The sequence below is a fragment of the Urocitellus parryii genome, chromosome 12 (assembly GCF_045843805.1).
Source record: "Urocitellus parryii isolate mUroPar1 chromosome 12, mUroPar1.hap1, whole genome shotgun sequence".
NCBI lineage: Eukaryota > Metazoa > Chordata > Mammalia > Rodentia > Sciuridae > Urocitellus > Urocitellus parryii.
In genome coordinates, this window is record NC_135542.1 from 90,867,974 (window position 1) to 90,890,555 (window position 22,582).

General features: G+C 34.6%; 1 protein-coding gene across 2 annotated transcripts in view; it reads right to left on the minus strand.

Annotated features, from left to right (window-relative positions):
• Exoc6b (exocyst complex component 6B) overlaps positions 1-22,582 on the minus strand; it is a 607,479-nt gene that overhangs the window by 275,925 nt on the left and 308,972 nt on the right. For both annotated transcript variants that reach the window (XM_077791770.1, XM_077791769.1), the window contains 5 exons: positions 11,602-11,673; positions 10,597-10,694; positions 8,756-8,861; positions 7,795-7,904; positions 3,451-3,562 (listed from right to left, as the gene is read on the minus strand). In XM_077791770.1, coding sequence (XP_077647896.1) covers positions 3,451-3,562; positions 7,795-7,904; positions 8,756-8,861; positions 10,597-10,694; positions 11,602-11,673 — 498 coding nt within the window. The remainder of the gene's footprint in view (positions 1-3,450; positions 3,563-7,794; positions 7,905-8,755; positions 8,862-10,596; positions 10,695-11,601; positions 11,674-22,582) is intronic.

Here is a 22,582-nt window from a genome sequence, read left to right on the forward strand (position 1 = left end):
CTGGCTTTGAACTCATGATCCTCCTGTCTCAGCTTCCTGAACTACAAGGATTACAGGCATGCACCACTGTGCCCTGCACAACTATTATATTCTAAGAGTATTAAACTGTATTGTTTCATTTCTCTCCATCATACTTATATTTTGAAATTAATGTAGAATGAAAAAAAAAACCTAAGGATTAGAATTCTTTTTTAAAGCTTATTTCAAATCATATTCCAAAAGAAAACTTATTTCAAACTTCTTAATGGTTGTTTGGCCTTAAAGTTCTTCATATTCATAATCTTCCATTATCTGAAAATTGAGATAATAACACCAGGGTTATGCCAAAGAAATAGTAAACGTATTCTTAATAAATAAATATAAATAATGAAGTATTAGGTATAAAATATAGATAATTCCATAGAACTTATAAAAGATTTCTCATCTTTCAACACCTCTTAATCAAAAATGTCCATTTTTCTACTAGGCTTGACAACCACTGCCTACACAGACCTCTTTACAATGACAACCACTGACTACTTCACTATGACCCAGACACTGTTCTAAGTATTTAGCGTGCTTATTTAATCCTCACAACAATCCTATGAAATATATGTATTATCCCCATTTTACACAGAAAACCAAGTATTTTGCCCAAGAATACAGCTATTCAGGGGAGGACCAGAATGGGAACACAGGATGTCCACATTAGGACATCCCCTCTCAAGCAGACCTCGACTTCTACTTCCACAGACCTAGAAGAAGCAGGTCTAGGAAAATAGCTGTAGTTGCTGAGTCAACTAGAGAGAATGACATAAAATTTGAGAGTGAGTTCTAATGTTGAATTGGCTCAACATGGGAAAGCAAAGGAGACACACACACACACACGTGTGCAAGCAAGAAGCCAGTGTGGAGACAGAAAAAGAAAGAATAGACCATATAGTCAGAAAAAGAAAAGATGAGATTTCAGGATATCATGTAATCCCAAAACAAGATTGCCAGATAGACAGACATTAGCTTAACAGGAACTTCAAAGTTTTAAGAAAATTATCTCATGTCCTTATACAGGATGTTATGAGTTTTGTACGCTTATAATAATTCCATTATTTGAGTGGATTTTCTAACTAGAAACCAAATTTTTCTAATTAAAAAATTTCCAGGTTGCTATATACCTCCAGTAAAATCTCTATCTTTGTTAGGATGAAATAATTAAATCAATATGAAAGGTAGTTCAATTGAGTAAAAGGGAACCTCTTGGAAAAAAATAACCCAGATTTATGTCTCATTTCTCCTATTTTGCTAGATGTATGACCTCAGGGGCAATCTCCCTGAACTTTAATTATGCCTTCTATAAAATGGGAATAATAACACATGCCAAGCCTCTTCAAATGTTACTATACTAAATGAAATTGTATTTGTGAGTGGGCTTTGAAGAATATAAACTGCTCCACAAATGTTACCTATTATGATGATGATTCCAGATGTGAAATCACTTTAGTTTACTTTTAAGGATACAATGTCTTCTCTTTCCAGAGGTAAATGGTATAGCTCTTCAAAGATTTTCGGGTTGGTAAGGAAAAAAACCCTTGATGTGTGTGTGTCTATACATTATATACCATGATAATAGGCAAAAGAAATTAATTTGTGTGAATTGTTCCTTCAATCACATGCACAGATCATGCTGATGAAAGTACATTTGCCTAAAAAACATCCAAAGACTTAGGAATAACTATTAGCATTCCATGAAAGATTGCCAAAAATTATAATGTGGTTTTTCCTTGCGAAGCTCTAACCGCTTCTTCCTATCATCATCGGATTTGTATAATGTCATTGTAAAGGACAATGGGACTAGGAAAACCCCAGCTGGTTGAGTTAGGCCTTTCTCTTAAGATGTTTCAGTAAACTAATGACAAAGCTACAACAAAACTCAAGAGTCTACTGAGGCCAAAAGTGTTTGTATCAGACCATGTCCTTGCTAGTCTACTTGTTTTGAAATGGATTTAAAGAAACTGCTAAAATAAATGGCATGATTAGAGTTTTTGAGTTAAAGGTCTGGGGATGTAGCTCAGTGATAAAGTGCTGCCCACCATGCATGAGGCCCTGTGTTCCATCCCTAGCACCAGAAACACACACACATACTAAGAGTTACAGTGAAGAGATAATTAACAAAATAAATTATAGACTTCTTTTCCTAGTAGAGACTAAAAAAATGAAACCAGTACAGTTTAACAAAACACAAGAATTTTCTAATTCTTACTCCTACTTTCCCTTTTTACAGGCCTGATTATAAAAAGAAGTTAGCCTATGTTCAGATGTATAAAGGCAATACCTGACATTTCTACCCCAGGGGAGGTAAAAGGGAACTCTAGAAAAATGAGATAAGTATCTTAAATCTTGACTGTGGTGAATGCTAATTTAAAAAAAAAAAAACAGGTTGTTGTAAGTGGAGCTCAATCACTGCCAATGTCCCACCTTGTAACATTTTTAAAATCTTAACAAAAAGAAAGTCACTCCAAAATCATAAGTAGATGTTCACCTGGTTTCCAGCTGTCTTTACCTATAGGTCAGTATCATTAACCATTTGCTGAGTCTCACCATACTCTTTGACAGTATATATTTTAAAATGTCAATTTTTCCTGGAACAACTGACATTGAAAGCACACACCTCCATAGGTATAACAGATGGCCAACAGCCTTTCCCTTTTCCTGTGGAAAAGAAAATTTCTCCAAGCTCCCACTTTTGGCACTATGCTTCAGAGGATGACAGGTTGAAGGCACCACATAATCCTGGGTCTCCAAGAGAAAAGAAACTTCATATCTTTCTAAATTTTGAAACTATCCATCTATGAACCAAATCTTCAGTTTGCCAAGGTATTATTCCCAATGTAAGTACAACATTCCTTCTCCCATTATGAGAGTGTATTAACTATTGTCTTTCTCTCACATTTCCTCAAACTCAAAGCCCCAGTCCTTTAGCCAAACACTATATGCTAATAGATTACTTTACCATTCATATACATGAAATACCACAAAAACAAAAGCTGAGTCAGTCATGAAGCAAGGACTATTGAGTACCATTGTCCTTGGCAAAAATAATTAAAGCAGGTGAAATGTGATTTCATATTCTATGTTGTAAATGCACTGCAATTCATTTGAATAGGAATTTGTTGTCAACTGAAAACAAAAATTATGATCAATAGCTTATACAAAACCATTCTAAGAACATCAGAAAGGAAAACCAGTTAATCTAATGAAAATGAAAGGAGGAAGAAGCAACCTTTTAGAAAAAATAATGGATTTCTCAAAAGTAACCAAAGAACAAATTTCATTTTGTACTTTCGCTATAAGGAACCTATTATAAAGAAGATAATAAACCATTTAGAAAGTGATAATTAATTCACACATGAGGCCCGGAGCTTGGGACATCTTTTCACATATTGTCTTGGCTACCTTCACTAAGAGATGCTTTACCTCAGTAAGCCCAATATTCTTCCTTTTAATGACATTCTGCAGAGAGTTGCTCAGAGTCCTGGTTAGCAACAGGTTCGTAGATTTACGAATCATGTCATCGACTTCAGTGGAACTGGAAAATAAGTATCAAGGTTAGTCATGCCAAGTAGAATTGATTTGGCAAACGGAGTGCCAGTGGTGCTTGAAGTAATAATGATAATAAAATAATAGCAATGATACTGGTAACAGTAGTAAATAATATTGACTTTATGCTAGAAAGTATTTGAAGTACTTTAACAAACTTTTCAGCTGTTTTTTAGCTGAAAAAATTTACTTTGCTTTCATTTTTGAAAATTATTTTCCTGTCTACAGAATTCACCGTGGATTTTTTTTTTTAAAAGCACTTTGAGGATGTCACTCTATTTTCTCTGGCTTACATGTTTCAAACAAAAACTCTGCTGTATTGTTATTAGTATAACTGCATTGAATGTTTATTTTCTTGAATGCCTTCCAAGGATTCTCTTTGCCTTTCCTTTTCAACAGTTTGAATATGAGGCTTTAAATACTTTTCTTTGTTCGTTCTTATGGCCATTATCTCTCAAAATTTCTACTTCCCTCATCTCTTGGTTTTTTCCTTCTTGGATTTACTGTTTAAAATTGCTCCAAGGATCTTCGGTACTTCATTTCTTCCTACTCCTTCTCTCCCCGCACCCCTTCCACTCCATTTTTATTTTTGCAATGCTGAAAACTGAACCCAGGGCCTCACACATGCTATGCCAGCACTTTACCACTAAATAAGCTACATCCCAGCCCTCACTTTTTTTCTCTTTTTATGTCAGTTTGGGTAACTTCTACTGACATATCTTCAAGTTCACTGATTGTTTCCTAAGCTATGTCAAGCCTGCCAATGAGTCCTTCAAAGATATTCTTCATCTAGAAAACTACTTCATATTTCCAGAATTTTTATTTGACTCTTTCCTATAACTTCCATCTGTGTGCTAAAAGTTTCAATATGTTCACGCATGTCACACCTAACTGTTGAGCCCTTAGTGTGATGGTTTGAATAAATACAGGCAGGAATTGACCTGCACTTGAGTTGTATTGTTGCTATGATTATCTTTAGTGTCTCATAGATTTCAAATTTCTTTTTTTTCAATTTCAAAAAAAATATATTAATGGTAAAACAGGCCTACTATGCATGGTAGAATCTCCGAAGGCTTTTTTCCACAATGATTCTGTACCATGCCCATATTTTAGCTATATCAGCATGCCTCCAACATAGAAGGTACCACTCTTTGCACATCCATGGCCCATCATCCAGTGGTATACTGCCGCCACTTGTTACTCAGTTCTTGCTAAGCTGTGAGCAAAGCTCTCTTTTGCCCTGGCTAGCCTCAATCTTAAGTGTATCCTGTGTGCCCAATGCTTAGAGGTGTTTCTGCCCATTTTCCAATTGTAGAAGACCTCTTAATGGTAGAAGAGCCTGGGTGCAGGACTGTTTTCTGACCTTCTTTAGTAGAGATAGGAAGTTGCTTCTTCAATGCCTCTGGCAATAACAATGACTCTTTCCTTGCTTCCCATAGAGAGGGTTTTCTGCGATGAAAGCAACTGGTGGGCATAAGTGAACACTTCAAACAATGAGGAAGTTGGGCTTCACGCCTTTTTTAATACATGTCTTATCCTCTTCTCCATACCTGCAACATTATCAGTAATTCTCTCTCTCACCTAGCCCACAATCTCTCTTGTGAGCATATAGTGGAGGTTTATGAAGAAAATGTATGAGTGAGTGTAAATAGCTCCTAATTCTTAGACTCCCAACTAGGAATTCTGTACTGCCATGCTAGCTCACACTAAGGTGCTGGCAACCTCTTAAGACTCTAGTTGGTTTTCCCTTTCTCCTTTGTCTGGTGGCTATCCCTTTCTCTTCTGTTCTGTTATAGGTGGTAGAATCTGTGCATCCTATCTCTTCCTAAGAAGGGCCAGTCTCATCTGTAGTTTCAGTATACTTAGTAGCCCTGTATCTTCAGCTCTCTTACAGGTTCCAGAAGAGTTTTAATTTTTTAGCTTACATGTTTTTTCTCATTGATAGAGAAGAAGCAATACTCTTTTTCCAGGTTTCTGTATTACAAAAAATGAAACTATCTAAAAACAATCTATTTTTGAACTACTGTAACAAAAATAAATAAATAATAAATGCATGTGCATGTGTTCACACAGAAGAAAAATTTAAAAAGAAAAAATTCCATGTTTAAAGAATGTAACGCCTTGTTATAAAGTTTGGAGTCTTTTGTAATTTTCTTCTTTGTACTATTCAATATTCCTCAAATTCTTTTCAATGATCTAGTTTCATGATTAAAACAGAAAAACCTTTATGTTTATACTCTAATATCAAGTACTAATGCTAGAGCATCATTTTTTAATCACAAAAATGCAATTTATTTAGTGTTAAAAAATCATTCAGAAAGAATTTTGTATTCTTAGTATTCAAGCAATTACACATTTCTATCATTTTAAATAATTTTCAGCATCTTATATCCTATGAAAAGGAGACTTTTTAAAGAATATATATATTTTTTATTTTAGTTGTCAATGAACTTATTAATTTGTATGTGGTGCTGAGAATCGAACCCAGTGCCTCACACATACTAGGCAAGCACTCTACCACTGAGCCACAACCCCAGCCCCTGAAAAAGAGAAATTTTTTGCAGGAAAGAAATGGAACTTTCATTTAAGACAATGATTACCTTAAAGAGATATAAAATAAGAGAAACACTGGACTGAGATTTCTGAGATCCTTGTGTTTAAGAGAACTGTCTCTCTCTCTCTCTCTCTCTCTCTCTCTCTCTCTCTCTCTCTCTCTATATATATATATATATATATATATATATAGTCTTATATGCCATATTAATCATCATCCTAAAACAGCTATGATTGATTTAATATTCTCTGTCACTCCAGGTTATAAGGCAAATAACTCTAGGATAGAAGATAAATGTCAACCAAAGAGTAAAAAGTAGCTATAAAATGCCTCCAACTTGAATATTCAATTTAAACTTTCAATGTGAAACAAGTCAAAGGGAGCTTTCAGGCAAAATTTTAATATAGTGTTCATGCATGTAAAAGAAATTTGAACCATTTAGATAGTATTTATTTAGATATTATACTATCCCTTTACCATATTAACTTGTCCGTATGAAAGACATCAGGTCACATTGCAACGAACTTGTAATAATTTATCTACAGTAATATACTTAACAATACCCTATGATTGTTCTATAATAATGAGGTTATCTGATCAGTTGGGGCTGGAGGATGGAAATCCTGGGGAAATAATGTTTGGTGTGTAAATTTCAAAGACAATCTCATTTTCAAGATAACTTTTCCCTGAGGATGTGGTCCAGTGGTAGAGACTTTGCCTAGCATGCACCAGGTCCTGGGTTTGATCCCCAGCACTGCAAAATAAAAAGGCAGGGGGTGGGGAGGTTCTATGAAATAAATCTAATTTTCAGAGAAAAAGGACAATTCATTATATAATCTCTATTTTTTTTTCATAGAAAGAATTGTTTTCAAACATGTGACTCAAAGTAGTTTACCCAAGGTAGACTCTTAAGTTTAAATTTTAAAGTAGCCCAGTACACTATACTTTCCATTCATTCATTCAACAATTTTTTTTAATTTATTGAGTTGAATACAGCAGAAATCGTGTTCCATAAAAGATACTGTTTTTATCCTACAAGAGGTCTTTTTGAACATTCTAAATTTGTGTTAATTTTGGATCCTATGTTGTTCCTATTTATCTCTAGTTTGTACCATTAATTGTTAAGTCCTTTAATTAAATGAGATACTCCTTGAAGATAGAGACCCTATTTTTAACATCTCACTGTCTTTACTACCAAGCAGTATCTAATGTAATACACTGGCCATAATGTATAGTAAATAAACCAATAAATGAACAAAGAAAAAAGAAGCCCATAGTCTAACACATACAGAAACATATACATAAGCAGAGCAATAATAATGTTTCCAAAGAATCTTATCGACTATTTTTCTTCTGGCCTTAAAATTTCATCAAATAGAATATTAAAATTAGTATGTTATACTACTATTTTTCAGTGAGTTCTCCTTAATAAAAATATTAAAATAGAAATCTGTTAAAAAATAAAAATAAGATAGGAAATATTAATTTTAAAACTATTCTTAAGTTGCCATCTTTTCCTTTGATAAAGAACTATAAAAATAAAAGTGTCATGTAGCAAAGAGCTAATATTAAAAATCAAAATCACAGATGAAGGCACTATCGAAAAATTGTCAGAATTTTTATTTAGAGAGGGCCACAATCTTCATTTTGACTCTTTCATACTGTACCTTAGATGAAGATCTTCTGAAAACTTCAGACATGCATAGATAAATTCTTTAATTTGGTTGTAAACTTTTGGCACAAATTCAGAGAAAGGAAACTTTTTGGGGAATGGTTGCTGTAAATGCAAGAATTAATGAAAGGAAGTCACAAACACACAATGGATATATTTAAAAATTATTTAAAACACAAAATGAACTTTCTTCCACACTGGGAACTGTCTGCTTAACAAGCTCAAATTTAAAACAATGTCTTCAAAAGTTTTCTGACACTATAAAAAAGGTGCGAGGGCTTAAAAATAAAAAAAATCCAAAAGTTCTTCAATGTGGAAAGCTAAACAAATTTTAGCACATGCTCAACAATAAAAAGAAATGAACTACTGATATATCCAACAACTTAGACAAGTCTCAAAAGCATTACGCTAGTTAAAGAAGTCAGCCTCAAAAGGTTATACTACATGATCCCATTTATATGGCACTCTGAAAAAAACAAATAGAGACCAGATTGGTGTTTTCAAGTATGGAAGTGATGGGAGGGGTTAATCAGAGTGGGGCAGCATGAGGAAATATGGGAGGGTGATGAAAGTGTTCTCTTTACCATGGTAGTGAAGACATCCACAACAGATTGTCAAAAATAACAGAAATGTATACCTCCAGAGGTACATTTTACTGTGAATTCTGGGGATAAATGGTCTTAAGAGCATAATAAAAACAAGCATTTCAAAGTGTAAACCAAACTGGAATATCCCCAGCAGTCCTCCAAACCCTTCAGAGGTTATTGGACCCCAATGCCATCTACTGAGTGCCATATCAGGGAATTCTGTTCTAAGCACCAAAGATAATCCGTGGAAGTGCATTAGAATTCTAATCCACTGGGGAGAAGGTCATCATTTTCAACGAAACTGATCTAATGAAAGCTTCTACAGAATGGCAAAACAACGAGGGAAGTTTATTTGAAAGTATTCCTTACCTTTTCCAGCTCTGTATCTTGGAATGGGAATTGTCCTACCACCTTTTTATACATCTCCTCACTTGTTACTGGTATGGGACTGTAGTTGTCAGAATCAAGTATGTTTCTATAAAAAAACAATAATGGAAGAAAGTGAAGGAGGGAAAGAGAGGTGGTGGGGAAATCACAAGCAATTTTATGATGAACACCAACAGCTAATGGCTATATACATATATCACAACTTCGAAGTTACACTCCCAGTGCCCATATACACACACACACACACACACACACACACACATATACACCCCTTCTATAATACAGCCATTTGGCTCAAGATAAAATCAACTTTTTTATTTTTTATTTCCTCATTTTTAATTGGTGCATTATAGTTGCACATAATTGTACTTTTTTTTTTACAAATCCATATATGCACATTAAATCGATTTTTAAAGCATCTTTTAAAAAACTTCTTTTTTGTTTGTTTGTTTGGTGCTGGGGTATAAAGTGCTTGCCTCATATATGCTAGGCAAGCACTTTATACTTTACCCAGCCCTAAGATCAATTTTTAAAGAAGTCAGAAAGAAAACTATGCTCTGAAACAAATAGAAGACAATTGTAAACATGATCTTGCAGTATTTGAGATTCAAAAATGGGACAGAAAATTTTAAGGCAAGTGAGAAGTAAACAGTAAAAGAATGTATACTCTAGAAAAGACAAAGAAGTTGTTTCTTTTTGTTTTCACAAGAAATATGTGATAATAATTATGTTTTTTAATCCTGCACTAGATATTCTAACTTTTGAAACTGGCAGGTAGAATAAGTAACTTTTATCATAAATCTAAATTGTGCTCATTTACTTCATCTACTACTCTACATTAATCACACATTATGTTCATCTATAATTTTTCTCTCCTTAACTAGACTGGGGGTTCTCTAAAAACAGAAACCAGCCGACCAAAATCAAAACATGAAACTCACTGGAGTGAGTGAAAGCACCATATCAGAAGGACTTAAGATTGCAGCATTATCCTGTTGTTAATTTTCAGAAAATTCTATAGAGATAACCCTCCCCTAAGAACAATTATCACCATTAAATAAATACAGATTTTTGGAAGTATAAGTATTTACATTAATATACAAGAGAGTCTGTCTAAATGATGATCAAGGCTATGTTTATGAACTATAAAAAATAAGATTAAAAGAATCACATAGGATCTTAAAACTATAATACTTTGAAAGCAGGATAATCTAATCAAGGGAAGGCATCACACAAAAGGCAAGAAGATCACTTAAAGCAATAAGTTTTAAAGACAATGAGTTGGCATAGGGTATGTGCTTAGAAAACAATCCTAAGACATATTTTTTTGAGTGTAGATTGTAACAGAATAACTTTCTTATTATTGAATGCAAGTGGCCGTAACTACTCAAAAAAACATGGCTTAAATAGTGGATTATACTAATCTGCTGTTTCTGAGGATGAAGAAGAAAAATGACAGATAACATGGCTGTATCTTCAACACAGTTTCCCCAAAGCTGAAATTATTCATAAAGGCACAAATGCCACTACCACATACATGAGATATAAAACTAGATATGATCCTCAGAGAAAACTAAAAATTGGAATAAGACACAAGTTGATCCAGATGGTATGAAACAATGACTCTGACATTCCCAACTAAGAAGACTGGATATCTTGGGAACATCATTTTTTAATAATATCAAATTTCATCTGAATTCTGGAACATAACCTGGAGTAACTAGAAACTTATATGCCACATATTCTTACTTGCATTACATCTGAAAATCATGTACATAAAGATGTGTGTACACACTTGGACACGTATGACTACAGTTTCTCACCTGAAAATACCTGCCCACTTCTTCAGTAGAGTTTCACTATACTGGTCTCTTATTTCTAACAGCATGTCAAAAAGTTGATTTACAGGAAAACCATAAACCTGAAACAAAATAAGAAAATAACTTCATTTTCTAAGGTGACTTTTTAAAGCAACATAAGAGGGATTAGGCACTGAAAGACATTTTGTTCTTTGGCAACAATTTCAATAAAACCATGTGGGAAAATCTTCTATTCCCATCCTAACATTTAGTGTTTATTTCACAAAAATTAAAGGAAACATACAAAAATGGCTAAGCCAGTCGGAAAAAATAAATGATAAAAATTAAAATCAATATATGGTAGGTATGCTGTAAGCAAAGTTCTCCCTTTCACTCCTCTTAACTTTTATTGCCTATACTAACAGAGAATAAGGAGAGAAAAAAAAGATGGTACTATTTCACCACATCTAAGCTACTCTGCTGAAGACACTATGTTGTTCAAATCAACCATCATTATTCAAGATGATAGTTAACCAAACCACAAAGTCATTCAGGTGCCATTACCAAACTAAGAACATTTTTTAAAAACTAATGTGGCAAGTTGATTAACTGGTTTGATATGAGAGAAAAAAAGGGGGTGGGAAGTACTTATAAAAACATAAAGTTTTTAAAAAATATTTTTTGTTGTAGTTGTACACAATACCTTTATTTTATTTATGTATTTTTATGTGGTGCTGAGGAGAGAACCCAGGTCCTCACACCTGCTGGGCGAGCGCTCTACCACTGAGCCACAACCCCAGCTCCCCTATAAAGGTGTTTTTATATTGTATTTTATAACACAAAGGTGTTTATATATCACATAAAAGGTGAAACCTAGGAAATGCTACAAATAGATAAAAAGGTATAGCTCTAGGAAAAGAAAAAACTACTAAGGACTAAAGTACTTATCCAAGCTTACATAGATATGACAAGAGTCAGTGTTGATGAATCCTTAAGCTAGATGAGCATATGTAAACAGAACTCACATACCTGAAGTGTGTCAGCAAAAAGCACAATAAGGTTCTTCAAATCTAACACAAGGTTTGGATCAGAGCAGTAAGACTAAAGGAAATAAAAAGAAAGGGGGAAAAGAACTCTTAATGAAGAAAAATACAACTAAATTTTTATTTATTAAAGTGATTAACACTCCACCTGGGGAAGGCTCTTGTAGAAAGGGCCTGACCATTTTGTGGTACAAGGTATCAACAGAACCAGTCAGGGAAGATCTGGATAGAGTTCAATAGCCACAGTCTACATTTTCAGCACTTTGAAATTAAAACATACACCATAAATCTTTGCCTAAAATAGAAATCAAAATTGCTTCAGATTATTTCTAAATAACAATAAAAACATTCAGACCCAAACCTATGATATATGGCTAAAGCCACTTTCAAAATAACTTTATATCCTAATAGGCAAATATTAGAAAACAAAAAAGATAGAAAATAATCAAATTAAGCACTGAATTCACGAAACTAGGGTGGTGGGCAAATAAACCATAATTAAGTCAAAAAATGAAATTGATAAAATTAAAAGCACAAAATAATGGTTTAAATAAAACATAAAAGAGTTAATCATTTAAACCAAAATTTATGACTACATCCTAGTAATCATACTACAAAACTTCCTAACTCTTTAATATTTCCTCTGACAAATGACATATTAAGACTTATTCACGCCCTCCCCCAGTGCCTGCAAGCGAGGCGAACCTACAAGCCACGGGCGGGCGGGTCAGGCCCAGCAACCAGCCAAGTGACAGCAGCTACATGCGCCTGCGGGGAACGCGGACTGGACCCACTAGGACAGGTCCGGCGGACGGCTGAGGGCTAGGCCCGTCCCCTCCCCCAGTGTCTGCAGGTAGGCAGGGGACTGTGAACACCAGCAGATCAGGACCAAAGCCTGCTGAGGGGCGGAACCGGCCCCTCCCCCAGTGCCTGCAAGCGAGGAGAACCTGCAATCCACGGGCAGGCGGGTCAGGCCCAGCAACCAGCCAAGTGACAGCAGCTACATGCGCCTGCGGGGAACGCGGACCAGACCCACTGGGACAGGTCCAGCGGACGGCTGAGGGCTAGGCCCGTCCCCTCCCCCAGTGTCTGCAGGTAGGCGGGGGACTGTGAACACCAGCAGAGCGGGCCCAAAGCCTGCTGAGGGGCGGAACCGGCCTCTCCCCCAGTGCCTGCAAGCGAGGAGAACCTGCAACCCATCGGGAGGTTAGGCCCAGCAACCTACGGAGTGACACAGGTGCCCCTGGCACCTGCTGGGTAGGTGGACCTTTGACCGACCAGCAAAGCAGACCTAGGGCCTTCGAGCATGGTAGACGAATCACACTAATTGGAGGAGGATCACAGCCACTACCTGCCCTGTAAGGGTGATTTTTCAACTGTACAAGAACAATATAAATAAATATAGGGAAAATATCAAAGACACAACAATTTCACCAAGCAGAAAGAAACGCCAGCAGTATGAAACGACAAGGAAAGAAAGGACCACAGGCAATGCAGGTCAACTCAACTTTAGAAGAGGTAATAACTGCAACAGATGGAATGTCAGATAGAGAGCTCAGGACATACATGCGTCAGATGATCTGGAATCTCAAGGAAGACATGAGACAGCAAAATCAGACAATGAAAGATCACATTGACAAACAAATCCAGGAAGTAAAAGATCAATTTCACAGGGAGATAGAGGTAATAAAAAACAAACAAATAGAAATACTAGAAATGCAGGAAACAATAAACCAACTCAAAAACTCAATTGAGAATACTACCAGCAGAGTGGATCACTTAGGAGATAGAACATCAGACAATGAAGACAGAGTATTTCAACTTGAAAAGAACATAGATAGCTCAGCAAGTCTACTAAGAAACCATGAGCAGAACATTCAAGAGCTATGGGATAATATCAAAAGACCAAACTTAAGAGTCATTGGGATACAGGAAGGCACAGAGCTCCAAACCAAAGGATTAAGCAATCTATTCAGTGAAATAATACAAGAAAACTTCCCAGACTTGAAGAATGAGACAGAATCCCAAATCCTAGAAGCCTACAGGACGCCGAATGTGCAAAATCATAAGAGATCCACACCTAGACACATTATAATGAAGATGTCCAACATACCGAATAAGGAGAGAATTTTAAAAGCTACAAGGGAAAGGAAGCAGATTACATTTAGGGGTAAACCAATCAGGATAACAGCTGATCTCTCAACACAGACTCTAAAAGCTAGAAGATCCTGGAATAACATATTTCAAACGCTAAAAGAAAATGGATTCCAACCAAGAATCGAGTATCCCACGAAATTAAGCTTCAGGATGGAAGATGAAATTAAAACATTCCACGACAAACAAAAGTTAAAAGAATTTGCAGCTAGAAAACCATCTCTTCAAAAAATCCTTGGCAAAACACTACAGGAAGAGGAAATGGAAAACAACAATGAAAACCAACAGTGGGAGGTAGGACAGTAAAGGGGGGAAAATAATCAAAGAGGAAAACAAATCAGGTTTAATAGCATTAATAAACAAACTATGGCTGGAAGAACAAACCATATCTCAATAATAACCCTAAATGTTAATGGCTTAAACTCACCAATTAAGAGACACAGGCTAGTTGAATGGATCAGAAAACAAGACCCAACAATATGCTGCCTGCAGGAGAAGCATTTGATAGGAAAAGATATACATAGACTGAAGGTGAAAGGTTGGGAAAAATCATATCACTCATATGGACTGCGGAAACAAGCAGGAGTGTCCATACTCATATCAAATAAAATAGATTTCAAGCCAAAGTTAATCAAAAGGGATAAAGAGGGACAGTACATACTGCTCAAGGGAACCATACACCAACAAGACATAACAATCATAAATATATATGCCCCAAACAACGGGGCTGCTACGTTCATCAAGCAAACTCTTCTCAAGTTCAAGAATCTAATAGACCACCATACAATAATCATGGGAGACTTCAACACACCTCTCTCACCACTGGACAGATCTTCCAAACAAAAGCTGAATAAGGAAACTATAGAACTCAATAATACAATTAACAACCTAGACTTAATTGACACATATAGAATATACCACCCAACATCAAGCAGCTACACTTTTTTCTCAGCAGCACATGGATCCTTCTCAAAAATAGATCATATATTATGTCACAGGGAAACTCTTAGTCAATATAAAGGTGTAGAGATAATACCATGCATCTTATCTGATCACAATGGAATGAAACTGAAAATCAACGATAAAAGAAGGAAGGAAAAATCATGCATCACTTGGAGAATGAACAATAGGTTACTGAATGATCAATGGGTTTTAGAAGACATCAAGGAGGAAATTAAAAAATTCTTAGAGTTAAATGAAAACACAGACACAACATATCGGAATCTATGGGACACATTGAAAGCAGTTCTAAGAGGAAAATTCATTGCTTGGAGTGCATTCCTTAAAAAAAGAAAAAAACCAACAAATAAATGATCTCATACTTCATCTCAAAATCCTAGAAAAAGAAGAGCAAAACAATAGCAAAAGAAGTAGAAGGCAAGAAATAATTAAAATCAGAGCTGAAATTAATGAAATCGAAACAAAAGAAACAATTGAAAAAATTGACAAAACTAAAAGTTGTTTCTTTGAAAAAATAAATAAAATTGACAGACCCTTAGCCATGCTAATGAAGAGAAGAAGAGAGAGAACTCAAATTACCAGCATACGGGATGAAAGAGGCAATATCACAACAGACACTTCAGAAATACAGAAGATAATCAGAATTTATTTTGAATCCTTATACTCCAATAAAATAGAAGATAGTGAAGGCATCGATAAATTTCTTAAGTCATATAGTCTGCCCAGATTGAGTCAGGAGGATATAGACAACCTAAACAGACCAATATCAATTGAGGAAATAGAAGAAACCATCAAAAGATTACCATCTAAGAAAAGCCTAGGACCGGACGGGTATACAGCAGAGTTTTACAAAACCTTTAAAGAGGAACTAATACCAATACTTTTCAAGCTATTTCAGGAAATAGAAAAAGAGGGAGAACTACCAAATTCATTCTACGAGGCTAACATCACCCTGATTCCGAAACCAGACAAAGACACTTCAAAGAAAGAAAACTACAGACCAATATCTCTAATGAACCTAGATGCAAAAATCCTCAATAAAATTCTGGCGAATCGGATACAAAAACATATCAAAAAAATTGTGCACCATGATCAAGTAGGATTCATCCCTGGTATGCAAGGTTGGTTCAATATACGGAAATCAATAAATGTTATTCACCACATCAATAGACTTAAAAATAAGAACCATATGATCATCTCGATAGATGCGGAAAAAGCATTTGACAAAGTACAGCATCCCTTTATGTTCAAAACTCTTGAAAAACTAGGGATAACAGGAACATACCTCAACATTGTAAAAGCAATTTATGCTAAGCCTCAGGCTAGCATCATTCTGAATGGAGAAAAATTGAAGGCATTCCCTCTAAGATCTGGAACAAGACAGGGATGCCCTCTTTCACCACTTCTGTTCAACATAGTTCTCGAAACACTGGCCAGAGCAATTAGACAGACGAAAGAAATTAAAGGCATAAAAATAGGAAAAGAAGAACTTAAATTATCACTATTTGCAGATGACATGATTATATACCTAGCAGACCCAAAAGGGTCTACAAAGAAACTATTAGAGATAATAAATGAATTCAGCAAAGTGGCAGGTTATAAAATCAACACGCATAAATCAAAGGCATTCCTGTATATCAGCGACAAATCCTCTGAAATGGAAACGAGGACAACCACGCTGTTCACAATATCCTCAAAAAGAATAAAATACTTGGGAATCAACCTAACAAAAGAGGTGAAAGACTTATACAATGAAAACTACAGAACCCTAAAAAGAGAAATTGAAGAAGACCTTAGAAGATGGAAAAACATACCCTGTTCATGGATAGGCAGAACTAACATCATCAAAATGGCGATATTACCAAAAGTTCTCTATAGGTTTAATGCAATGCCAATCAAAATCCCAACGGCATTTCTTGTAGAAATGGAGAAAGCAATCATGAAATTCATATGGAAGAATAAAAGACCCAGAATAGCAAAAACAATACTAAGCAGGAAGTGTGAATCAGGTGGTATAGCGATTCCAGATCTCAAACTATACTACAGAGCAATAGTAACAAAAACAGCATGGTACTGGTACCAAAACAGGCGGGTGGACCAATGGTACAGAATAGAGGACACAGAAACCAACCCACAAAACTACAACTTTCTTATATTTGATAAAGGGGCTAAAAGCATGCAATGTAGGTAGGATAGCATCTTCAACAAATGGTGTTGGGAAAACTGGAAATCCATATGCAACAAAATGAATCTGAATCCCTTTCTCTCGCCAAGCACAAAAGTTAACTCAAAATGGATCAAGGAGCTTGACATCAAATCAGAGACACGGCATCTGATAGAAGAAAAAGTTGGCTACGATCTACATGCTGTGGGGTCGGGCTCCAAATTCCTCAATAGGACACCCATAGCACAAGAGTTAACATTTAGAATCAACAAATGGGACTTACTTAAACTAAAAAGTTTTTTCTCAGCAAAAGAAACAATAAGAGAGGTAAATAGGGAACCTACATCATGGGAACAAATCTTTACTCCTCACACTTCAGATAGAGCCCTAATATCCAGAATATATAAAGAACTCAGAAAATTAGACTATAAGATAACAAATAACCCAATCAACAAATGGGCCAAGGACTTGAATAGACACTTCTCAGAGGAGGACATACAATCAATCAATAAGTACATGAAAAAATGCTCACCATCTCTAGCAGTCAGAGAAATGCAAATCAAAACCACCCTAAGATACCATCTCACTCCGGTAAGATTGACAGCCATTATGAAGTCGAACAACAATAAGTGCTGGCGAGGTTGTGGGGAAAAGGGTACACTTGTACATTGTTGGTGGGACTGCAAATTGGTGCAGCCAATGTGTAAAGCGGTATGGAGATTTCTTGGAAAGCTGGGAATGGAACCACCATATGACCCAGCCATTCCCCTTCTTGGTCTATTCCCTAAAGACCTAAAAAGAGCATGCTACAGGGACACTGCTACATCAATGTTCATAGCAGCACAATTCACAATTGCAAGACTGTGGAATCAACCTAGATGCCCTTCAATAGATGAATGGATAAAAAAAGTGTGGCATTTATACACAATGGAGTATTACTCTGCAGTAAAAAATGACAAAACCATAGAATTTGGTGGGAAATGGATGGCATTAGAGCAGATTATGTTAAGTGAAGCTAGCCAAGCCCTAAAAAACAAATGCCAAATGTCTCCTTTGATATAAGGAGAGTAACTAAGAACAGACTAGGGAAGAAGAGCACGAGAAGAAGACCAACATTAAACAAGGATGAGAGGTGGGAGGGAAAGGGAGAGAGAAGGGAAATTGCATGGAAATGGAAGGAGACCCTCAGGGTTATACAAAATTACACACAAGAGGAAGTGAGGGGAAAGGGAAAAACAGTACAAGGGGGAGGAATGAATTACAGTAGAGGGCGTAGAGAGAGAAGAGGGGAGGGGAGGGGAGGCGGGATAGTAGAGGATAGGAAAGGCAGCAGAATACAACAGACATGAGTATATCAATATGTAAAGCAATGAAGTGTAACTGATGTGATTCTGCAAGCTGTATACGGGGTAAAATGGGAGTTCATAACCCGCTTGAATCAAAATGTGAAATATGATATATCAAGAACTATGTAATGTTTTGAACAACCAACATTAAAACAAATAAAAAAAAAGACTTATTCACGTCATGCTATTTTAAGTTTTCTATATACAATGTTTCATGTTTCTATATACAATGTTTCATGTTTCTATTATATAAGAGCATTTATAAAGTTAAAAATAAAATAATAACAGACAAATCTTAGGCAAATCTGGTTGCACAACAGAGAAAACAACGTTAAACAATACAAGGAATGCAAAAGTAAAATTTAACACAAATAAGAGGAAAACTTTAAAAATTATCAATAAGGCCCATGTATAATATCATATCAATGAATCTGAAAATTCAATAATTATGGAAGATAATTTCTATAGGCAGGATAAAAATATATATTACTATTTTTAACATTGATTTTAGATATTCTGATTTTTCTCAGTTATATTTTTGATTCTTTTCTCTATTTAACCTCAATTCCAAAAAGAGGTATGTTGAGTTTCCCCCAATGATGAAGTCTGTCAATTTCTCTTCTTATTACAAACAGATTTGGTTTCATACATATTGCCCTTATAAAGACTTGTCTTTTTGGTAGGTTAAAACTAATATCAAATTTGTAGTAGCACAATTCACAATAGATAAACTACGGAGCCAACCTAGATGTCTTTCAGTGGATGAATGGATAAAAAAAAAAAATGTGGCATTTATACACAATGGAATATCACTCAGCACTAAAAAAGAACAAAATCATGGCATTTGCAGGTAAATGGATGGCATTAGAGAAGATAATGCTAAGTGAAGTTAGCCAATGCCAAAAAACAAATGCCAACTGTTTTCTCTGATATAAGCAAGGGTGACTCAAAGTGAGGTAGGGAGGGAGAGTATAGAAGGAAGATTATTTCTAGATAGGGAAGAGAGGTGGAAGGGAAAGGGAGGGGGAAGGGGATTAGCAAGGATAGTGGAATGTGATGGTCACCATTATACGTAATACTTGTATGAAGATTTGAATTTGGTGTCAACAAACCTTAGATATAGAGATGAAAAATTATGATATATATGTGTATTAAGAATTATAATATAAAAAAGTACATGTATAATGGCATAATTTAGCGTGAACATACTTTATATACAGAGTTATGAAAAATTGTGTTGTATATGGGTAATAATGAGTGTAATGCATTCCACTATTTTCATATATTTATTGAATAAATAAATAAATAAATAATATCAATACAAAATATCCCTCTGTTCTTCCATTTGAGGTTCTTTAACTTTGGTTCTATTTGCCTCCTACCACATTGTCATTTCATTGTTTCTTTTCTAATTTTTTAAAAAATATTTTGTTTTAATTGTGGTTGGACACAACACCTTTATTTTACTTTTATGTGGCGCTGAGGATCGAACCCAGCTCCCTGCCCGTGCTAGGTAAGCACTCTACCGCTGAGCCACAACCCCAGCCCCTCAGTTGTTCCTTTTTATTTCAATCTCTTTGGGTAATTTTAATTTATGACTACGTCCTAGTAATCATACTACAAAACTTCCTATTTCCTGGGACATATTGGGACCTATTCAAGTCATCCTATTTTAAGTTTTCTACATACAATGATTTCTTTTAAATTTTTCTTTCACATTTCTACTATGTAAGAGTATTTTAATTATGTTATAGTGCTTAATCATTTATATCCTCTCAGCCCACTCTTAAAATAATCTAGTGTCTTCATTAAAATATTTTTGAACATGATCTCTCTCCTTTTGTAGGAATTATTGATATCATTAAACATTACAAATAGTCAAATATTTAGTTAGCTGGATTACTCTATGAATGGTATCCTTTTTTGTACATTTTATTTAATCTGATTTCATTTTATATTTTGGATTTTCTTCTCATTTTTGCAGAAGACCAGTAAGAATCTTTCAAAGATAGGGCGGATAAGAGTAAACTCAGAATCCTCATGTTTGAAAATCCCTTTCTTTTGCCCTCCATCTAAAATATAAAGGATCAGATATAAAACTTTGTCTCCTGTTATTTATCTACTTGGTCCCCAATCCTTTCAACCTCAAGAATCTGGTTTTGTTCACTGTAGGAAATTTTTTTTCTCTGATTTTGTTATTACAGTCCCCTCATTTATCACCATCTTTTCTTTCTGAATCTCTTATCAAATATATCCCACAGTCAATATCAATATCCATGTTTCTTAGCTTTCCTTTCATATTTCTATTTCTCTGTGACTTTGCCTTGTATTTTGGGACATACATTTGACTTCATCTTCTTGCTCACATCTTCTTACTCTTTTTTCTCCATTTAATATTTGAATTGAATTTCACTATCTGATAGAAATAAATTTCAAAGAATCCATGTTTTATTTTGGATTTAACCTTCTTTGGCTTGTTTTCATTATTTCCCTCTTTCCTACATTTCTTAACATTATGAATATAGTACACATAAACAAAAATGAATAAAACCTGTATGCACAATTTTGCCCTTTAAACAAAACAGAACCCCAGCGGCAGGCCAGACCCTGTTAGGGGCTTTAATCACAACTTCATCCCTCCTTAGTCACAGAAACAAAATTCATTCAGACTTTGATGATAATCATTCCCATGTCTTTCCTTAGTTTTTCATTTGTTTGTATTTTTTTTATTAATATATTTTATATTTGAGAAGTTTTAAGTCTCTTATTTGCTCTTGGCTTTTGTAATGGCTTAAAAAATATTGTAATCAGGTTGTAAGGCACCCATCCTATCAATAATAAAAGTATTGGAATTTTGATTGCCATTAAACCAGGTCTATTGATAAATCTTAAAAGAATAATAAATTTATAATTATAACTTACAATACATGAACATTATATGTATCTCAGTTTTTCTCTGATCTTCTTTAATTTGCCTCTCAATAATATTCTTAGAATTTTTCTTCATGGTGATCATTTTTTGTTACATCTACTTCTAACTAATTCTTATTTATGCTATTGTATAAATTTTATCTTTCAAATCTAAAATTTTTCAACTTTATTCCAGATTTAGAAAAACATGAGAAATTATATAATGATTTTTTTATCCAAGAATTTTAGTGAACCCATCTATTAATTACAATTTTTGTTAATTCCTTTGAATTTTCAATGTATCAAATTATATGTGCAAAACTGACAAGATTTTTTCTTCTCAAAGATTTATGCTTTTTATTTATTTATTGTGTTGTGCTTACAACACTGCAAATGACTTCAAGTACAATATAAAAATAGGACTAATGGTAATTAAATTTAATATTATAGGCTTTTAAAAGAATGGCTTTTATCATAAGTTGAATTAAATCCTGTTTTCATAATTTATTGAGAGAATTTATCATAAGTTTATGGTGTGTTTTATTAAATGTCACTACCCAGCATTCTAAGAAAGTATCACATCACCCATGTTAGCTCAAGAAAAGTTAAAACTCCCATATTTGCAGTACAGTATCTACTCAACCCATATCACCTTTGCACCAGTGTAAAATTGAAAAATCCAAAGTGGAACCAGAATAAGTCAGAATGTATTGCTGAATTTCATTTCTAAGTGAGATGCATTATATAAATCTTTACCAGGTTTGAAATCAGCATTAAGAATTCTGCATATATTAATATATGAAAATGTTTATCTTTCAAAATATCCCAAATTATACTATTAATTCAATCATAAAAAAGTCATTTTAATAGCCACACATAAAGTTGGGGGGAGTATAATATTTTTTATAAAAAAATAAAGTAATCACTCAGGTATAGTGTTTATTTTGAGATTTGTTTAGATATTTGGGTTGCCCTCATTTTGTCTGGTTTGCTGGGTAATGATAATACAATAAATGGTGTCATGAAATACAATTAGCATCTGTGGCACCAATCATTTTGTCTCTTGAGGGATAAAAATGGTTCAGTGAGTCAATCTGTGAAATGCTGAATTATTTTTTAATAACTCTGTTGATATATAATTCCCATACAACACAGCTTGCCCACTTAAATTATATAATTTAATGGTTTTTAGTTTTTTGTACAGCTGTTCCTCAGTACTTGTGGGACACTGATTGCAGGAATCCCCATGTCAATTATAAACATTTTAATTTACAGATTTATTGCACAACAAAACTGAATCCCAAATTTGGTGTACAGGAGTACATAGGGTAGGAAGAATATAAGAAACTGAATCTTGATTCTCAAGCTTATCTGGAAGAATAAGAGGATAAATAATTATTGTACTTTTAAAAGATTGAAAAGGATATGCATGC